The sequence below is a fragment of the Sitophilus oryzae genome, unplaced genomic scaffold (assembly GCF_002938485.1).
Source record: "Sitophilus oryzae breed Bouriz unplaced genomic scaffold, Soryzae_2.0 scaffold_535_pilon_pilon, whole genome shotgun sequence".
Taxonomy (NCBI): Eukaryota; Metazoa; Arthropoda; class Insecta; order Coleoptera; family Curculionidae; genus Sitophilus; species Sitophilus oryzae.
In genome coordinates, this window is record NW_022147124.1 from 1,015,403 (window position 1) to 1,022,972 (window position 7,570).

General features: G+C 30.5%; 1 protein-coding gene and 1 long non-coding RNA gene across 2 annotated transcripts; one reads left to right on the plus strand and one right to left on the minus strand.

Annotated features, from left to right (window-relative positions):
- Nucleotides 1-109: 109 nt before the first annotated feature.
- LOC115886902 lies at nucleotides 110-2,349 on the minus strand. Its single transcript, XM_030906226.1, has 3 exons — nucleotides 2,012-2,349; nucleotides 1,844-1,962; nucleotides 110-1,280 (listed from the first exon to the last, which is right to left on the minus strand). Exons 1-3 carry the CDS (start codon nucleotides 2,211-2,213, stop codon nucleotides 1,083-1,085), a joined length of 519 nt encoding a protein of 172 aa, XP_030762086.1. The 5' UTR covers nucleotides 2,214-2,349; the 3' UTR covers nucleotides 110-1,082.
- Nucleotides 2,350-3,107: 758 nt separating this feature from the next.
- Nucleotides 3,108-4,349, plus strand: LOC115886903. The gene is made up of 3 exons (XR_004050958.1): nucleotides 3,108-3,489; nucleotides 3,683-3,805; nucleotides 3,876-4,349. It is a non-coding gene; the product is annotated as an uncharacterized LOC115886903 (long non-coding RNA).
- Nucleotides 4,350-7,570: the final 3,221 nt, after the last annotated feature.

The following is a 7,570-nucleotide window of genomic DNA, read 5'->3' on the forward strand; positions in this document are numbered from 1 at the left end:
TATTTTTGACAGGCAGTTCTTTTCATCCAAAAATTTTAAATATTTTTTTTTCTCTCAAAAACGGTTAATGTAGAGTGTTTAATATCAAAATTTATAGAATCTTACAAAGAATTTAAGTATGTTATAAAAAATGGGGGCACCCATTTTAAATAAGAAAGTTGCTGTCAACTTCCAGTATTTCCGGAAGTGCCGCCATATTGAAAATATTTTTTATCAATAGATCTCTTTGTAAAACAGTGATGTGCAAAAGATCCCCGATCAAGATATTGTGGTTCTATAGAAACTTCTAATGCATGCTCTAGCCTGGGACACACTGTATATTTCCTCCCTTTTTTTAGGTAGAAATGTTTTTTGTAAAAATCGGTTCAGGCAACATTTCTCAAAATTCTTTGAAATTTAAATAATCAATACATGTCATCATTGACAAATAATAAACATGGATAGTTATGTAACTGAAATAATAAATTTGGTAATATTTTATGTTTTTACATAAATCATAAATTTATAGAGAAAAATTAAGGATAAAATTTGTTGAACCTTTGGCATAAAAACAATTCCAAATTTATTGTTTCAGTCTAATAACCTTATAGACAATATGATTTCTAGTGATTATTTCAATTCCTAATATCTTGAAAAGGGTTACTCATAACCATTTTTGCCATATTTGAGTAAAAAATTGCGCAAATGTATATTTTCTCTGCCAGTAGTGTTACACACTACTTGTCTAACAGTAGCGCAATCTTCTACTAGGTACAAAAGAAAAGTTATTATATTTTAAAACAGTTAAAAAAATGGTTAGGTGGCGACCCCTACATGTAGGAGTCATATTAACATTGAAATTAAATTTCTCGTACAAAAAAACCCAGACACCAACTTTAATCCAAATATTGACTTTAGTTCAGAAATTATTTGGAAATAAAAACAAAATAGAAATACAATTTCTATATCCTGTATCTCCAAAACAAAACGTTTTAGGACATAAATTTATACAAACCTTTTTACTTACTTTTATCTGCAGAATATGCTGTTGAAGTGTCCCGATTATAACTCGGAGCACCCTGTATAATTAACAACTAACCAATTTAAGTGCTTCCATCAGGAACACTTTTACTTAACTTATATGTAAGATGCTTTATCCATTCTTCTTCTGGCACATTTTTTGCCCATTCTGGATAGGAGCTGTTTGGTAATTGTATATTCAGCATGAGATCCTTTACAAGTTCAATCACCTTTTGTGACATGTCAATATCTACCTCCTTTGGAGCTGGTTGAGTCGACACCTTTAAAAATGTTAATATTTATGAATGACTTTATTATAGCACAGTCAATTTATTCAAAAAAAAAAGTCTAGTATGTTTTCAGGTAGTTTTGATACCTTCAATTCTATGTTTGCTTACTTTGGTATGGCTGACAATAATTGAAGACCATAAGTGAGAAACAGGCTAAGGGCCAAAAAAAAACAAAATTGCGTTTTTATCTTAAAAATATACAAACTGGATACAGATAATATATTTGTTAGGCCAAGTGCTAGTATGAATAGTACACCGGTCATTACAGATAATATATCAAAGTGGTAAACCAAAATAGACCATTACAAAAAATTAACAAATAAAATTAGCACCTGTCCTATGTACAATATATCACCGGAAATGTCACATTTTGCAGCATGCTTCTTACTTATGGTCTTCGATAATTGTCAAAATTTCTTGATGGAACTACCCAACGACATCTAAATAAAGGATATCTTATTTAGATCCCTAGATGTTAATGGAACTATCTCAAATACCAAAATTTCTGCCACAAACACAATTTGACTGGAATATAATTAAAAATCAACACTTACCTCTTCAACTATACTAGCTTCGCCCTCCTCGATAAAAGGCATATCTGGAATGTCACAAATTGCCGTGGTAATAGTGGAAGCGGCGACTCCCTGATCAATTTCTTCTTCATTATCTGACTCTAGAATTGCTTTTATTACATTTAATTTAGTGAATGTGTGGACCTGTACCTTGACTATCCGTATCGAGAATGCCGTAAACCATATCACCATCGGTGGGGTTTTGAGATAAAAGAGTATAATTTTCTAGGTTTTCGTAGTAACTCTCATCAGAATCTGAATCAAGAGCAGGAATTTGTTCCAATTCTCGATTAGGGGACACTTCATCGCTACCGGGACCGTTGTTGAGCAAACCTGTATTTAGTCTCCCCATATTGTTAATTACAACAATTTATATATTTTCAATTGTTAATTAAAATAACACTAAAATGGCAAATATAAACAAACCGTGAAACAAACTTAACAAATTTTGATTTAACAACACAGCCACAGAATAGGTCTGGTCTGGTACAGAGACAGTTGACGCAGCTGATGTAGAGTTGGGAACAATTACCGATGTTTTAATATCGATATCAAACTGGCACAGTCAATATCAGTGGCGCATCTGGAGGTTGAGTCTGGTAGGGGTAGTGGCAATATTTAAATAAAGTACTAAATTTAAACAATATTTTCTCTGACAGATATTGTGACTGTGGAAAGAAATATACCTTGATAGGTTTGGATTTTTTATTTGTGTATTATTAACTTCTTTTGTGACAATTTTATTTATAACACATTTTTTATCTTATTCATAAATTTCTTCTTGGGAAGGGTAATTACCCCCATTATCCCTAAACGGATAGTTCACGAGTCAATATTAGTCGAACGACTTTTTGCTTAAGTTAATTAGATTATATAATATTAGTTTTAGGAATGTTTTTACCTATATTAAGTTACGCCACTGTTAAAAAGTTTGCACTGCATCACAGATAACACATAATCCAGATGGCTCCTTACGTGTTAAAAATTGTCACCCTAATTTCACTCCAATTTGGAAAAATATTGGAGTGACGTTTGAATAATCTGAAATTTTTAGATTTCTTTTCTCACTTTTTTGGGAGGTTTTGCTTCTTTTGCACAGATGTCGCTTGCACTTCAGTTGCGTGGTTGCCAAACGTTATATCGAAATATATTTCATTTCATTATGAATATATAAAATTAAAGGTATACCAAATTAAAAATTATGTAATTTATAAACATGAAATTAATTTAACATATCTAGTTAAATTAATATATAAATATTTAACTTAATACGTTCATTATTATTTTATTAATTTATCGTCACACGTCATTTACCAGTTGCCTAATTACGAAAAGTTTCATATGACATTAACCTCAAAAATGATCTTTGAAAACAAACAACAACAAACAGAGCAACAAATGAACAAATAACTACATAATGACTGATAATGATAAGTGATAATAATAACTTTAATTATATGAAGGCTGATGAAGGTAATTATAAACATTATTTTGAGTTTGTTTAATAAAATATAGGATACAATATAACTAAGCAAAATCAAACAGTTTTAGACAACCAATACAAGATTTAGAACTTTGACAGCGTGATAAACAAATTGTACATTCAGGAACTCGTTTAAATATTATAGGTAAGTAATATTTTCACAAAACTAAACATTTTAGCATAAAATCACAGGTAATATATAGAATATTACCTATGATAAAATGTTAAATACTGATGTATATTTATTCTAATCACATTTAAATTTAAACTCAAAATTTTCATAAAAAGAAAATGATAATTTTTCGTAAATATAAAGTAAATTATATTACATATTTCAGGTTGATTGACGAATACTCTACAGTTGATTAGAGCCCATGATGATGCGAAGATAATTAATATCACCTAACTTCAAGAAACCAGCATAAAGAAGTTTACATTCATAACTCATCTAACCATTATAGGTAATAATTTACAAAATTAGCCATTTTTGATTATAATATTAAGGTACTTAGGTACATTTTTATCTTCTAGATCAGTAATGTCGTCATAATTTAAATGAACTCACAGATAGCAATGGGGCACTGCACCGAAGCAGTATTACAAAATATGTGAAATAAAACTGTAATACAAATTGCTCTATAAAATTTAATAGAAATAAATTTATTTATGAAAATTAAGTTATGAAGTTTTATTTTTCCTAGGAAAAAAATAACATTTATATTTTGATCAATTTAGAACATTACAGTTAAAAAAATATGTGTTAGAATAACATATTTTTAATAAAATTGCAGCTTTTAATTTTTATACTTTTTTGCTTTTATATCAATAAGAACTAACGTAAGGAACAATTCATATTTATACTATGAAAACACATGCATATTTTTTGATGTTTTTAAAACCAGTGAATGATGTTGAAATATACTACACCTATTATTCTTATTAACTAACTTTAATTACAAACTTACACATTATTGTCATTGGAAATAAATTAATTTGGATATTCTATTTGTTTAGAAACTTTTTTACCTATTGTAGTTTTTTTAAAACCTACTTGATTTAAAACAAAAAAATGTCACCTGTTGTGACAAAATAAGGTCTTTTTTACTAGAAAACAATCTAGTGAGCTTTTCTAATAATACTTTATTGATATACCATATGATCGAAAAAACGGCGTCAGCGATGGCTATGAAATGAAGATCGCTGTCATTTTAAATGTAAATTTATATGGGAAATGTCATCGATTGCCATTTCCCAGCCAACTGGACGCCGTTTTTTTTTGATCATACGGTATAATATGTATTCCCATCTGTTAATCTTTTTATTTTAAGGAAGATTTAGGAAGGGTAGCTTAAAACATGTTTGTCAATCAATTATCTTTATATGTCGTTTGTAAAAATATTTTACAGTAGTAGAAAATAAAACTGTTTTTAAGGCGAACAGCTTCTTTGCTAAAATATTTTTTTGGTCCCAATACATAATGATTTACATTTTTTTTTAACTTCAAATAATGAATTTAATGGAAAAATTGCAAGTCATAAAAACGTTCTAAATATACAAATCTATCCATTTTTTCCATATCGTTGCTCCAGTTTTTTGTCAAATTAACGAATATTAGAAATAGTTCATTTCAACCGGTCAGGTTTTAATTTGATTTAAAGTGCAATAGAGTAAATTCCAATTTAGGTAGTTTTTCTTGAAATTTAAAAATTGTTCTTCAAAATCTTAAGTAAGTCTAAAACCTTACATTTCAGTCATATACTTCCCTAATAAAACACACCTTTATTTTTCTCTTAGAATCTAAAAATTAATTAATAAAGGGGGTATTCCGTTACAAAAAAACACAAATTTGATGTGTAACTTTTTTGGGGACACCCTGTAGAACTCTCTATATTTTTAAAACGTGCGCAGAATTAACTTACATATGCTTACAAAATTTCATTTCAATACGAACTGGTCGTTCTCCTTGGAGCCTCCGAGTCGTATGAGAGGCGCCACCCTGTATAATTTTTATATAGTTGCACTTGAAATAAGGGATGAAAATTTGTACAAACATTTGTTAAAATCGGGTTTAGAAGTATGAAATTCTGTTTGTTCCTTATGTAACGTAATTTAGCAATAACAAGCAATTTTTTTTTCAGAACGTCCACACCTCATTTCACCCCGTTAGAGGGCGAATTTCCAAAAATTGTTCCTGAGTGCTAAATTACGTTACATAAGGAACGTCTGCGCAAAATTTCATACTTCCAAAACCGATTTTAATGAATTTTTGTACAAATTTTCATCCCTTAATTCTTATGGGGCGAATGCCTAAAATTCGCTTCTGAGTACTCACTTTCATCACTTGAGGAACCTCTGTGCAAATTTTCATACTTCTAGGACAGATTTTTTTCAGAAAGTTCACCCCTCATTTCACCCCCTTAGAGGGAAAATTTCGAAAAATTGCTTCTTAGTGCTAAATTACCTTATATAAGGAACGTCTGCGAACAATTTTATACTTCTAAAACCGATTTTAACAAATTTTTGTACATATTTTCATCCCTTATTTCTTAAGGGATGAATGCCCAAAATTCGCTTCTGAGTATAACTTTCATCACTTGATGAACCTCTGTGCAAATTTTCATACTTCTAGGACAGATTTTTTTCAGAACGTTCACCCTTCATTTCACCCCTTAGAGGGAAAATTTCCTGAAATTGCCTCTTAGTGCTAAATTAAGTTACATAAGGAACGTCTACGCAGAATTCATACTTCTAAAACCGATTTTAACAAATTTTTATACCAATTTTCATCCCTTATTTCTTAGGGGATGAATGTCCAAAATTTGCTTCTGAGTACTCACTTTCGTCACTTAATTAACAATTTCCAAATTTCAAACTCCTCGGACTAATTTTAAAAAAGTATGCAAAATTTCACCCCCAGTTTCACCCCTTAGTAGAAGAATTTCCTAAAATCGCTTTGTATAATCGAACTGTTAAGTTACGCTACTTAAGGCACCTCTGTGCAAAATTTCGTAGTCCTAGGACATGCTTTTTTTTGTATACAAAAGTACCCATCCATATCACCCCCTTAACGAGCGAATTTCCAAAAATTGCCCCTTAGTGTTCAATTACGTCAGTCAAGGAGCACTCGTGAAAAATTTCATACTCTTAAACCAGATTTTAACAAATTTTTATGCAGCTTTTCATCCCTAATTCGACCGCTAAGGGGGTGACTTAGCGGTCGAATTTTCAAAAAATCCCTTCTTAGTGCTCATTTACATCACTTAAGGAACCTATGTGCCAAATTTTATTTATAACTATAGAGATAACCTTTACCCTTATTTTCAGCTAATGAATATTAAGAGACAAATAATAAAAATAAAATCTAAATTATAAATTTCATGGCTATAAATAGCATACATATGCATCGAGAAATTCTGACTTTCAACATCCACTGCGACTAGTATTTTCATATCCAATTGTCTAGTATTAAAGTCCGAATATACATTTTCCCTGGGTTTGACCGGGAATTTGCTTATAAATGTGAACAACCGGCTACGTCGCTTCACATCGCGTGGCCGTGGTGTGGCTCCAAATTCGTTCGTTTTAAAAATATTATTAGATTTGGCTATAGGCGCCCTCTGTGTCATTAATCGGGAACTGTCTCATCGAAAACATGCTGTTCCGTAAGCAATGGCCATCTGGATTATGTGTTATCTGTGACTGCATCTAAAAGACGATCTCAAACAAGTTTTTTCTACTATAGAGGGCTTCTAAAAACATCCATTATCCTTAAAAGCAATTAACCGCCGGATCATACTCTTGTCATAAACGACCTTTTAATTATTATTTGTGGAAAGTCCCTATTGTAAAATAATATAGCTTTGTTCGTCATGTCCGTTTCTATACACAAACATTGTAACGTCTAGACTTTAGTTACCTGTTTCTTGAAGAATCGACACCTTAATGAACTTTACCCTAAGAATATTAAAAAGTAAATTGTACACCTCTGACTATTGGGAATTTTATTTTCGACAGTTTCTCTTTTATTTGCGACACGCTCTTGACTTTACAAGCTCTTTTTTTCTCTATAAGTTGGAAACAGTTTACAGTTGGCAATTTTTATATTCAATTTTACTTAATAAAATTTCAAAACTATTTTCTAATCGTGAAGTCGGCTGCCTGTTTAATGAATAGGCTGTGATTTGAATAAATACAACGTTGCACATCGATGTTTTCCATTGATATCC

Coding starts and splice junctions, on each gene's coding strand:
- LOC115886902 (XM_030906226.1), bottom strand. CDS start 2,213: ATGGGGAGACTAAATACAGGTTTGCTCAACAACGGTCCCGGTAGCGAT. Junction 1,963..2,011: donor TCTCGATACGGATAGTCAAG/GTACAGGTCCAC, acceptor AAGCAATTCTAG/AGTCAGATAATGAAGAAGAA. Junction 1,281..1,843: donor AAGCTAGTATAGTTGAAGAG/GTAAGTGTTGAT, acceptor ACATTTTTAAAG/GTGTCGACTCAACCAGCTCC.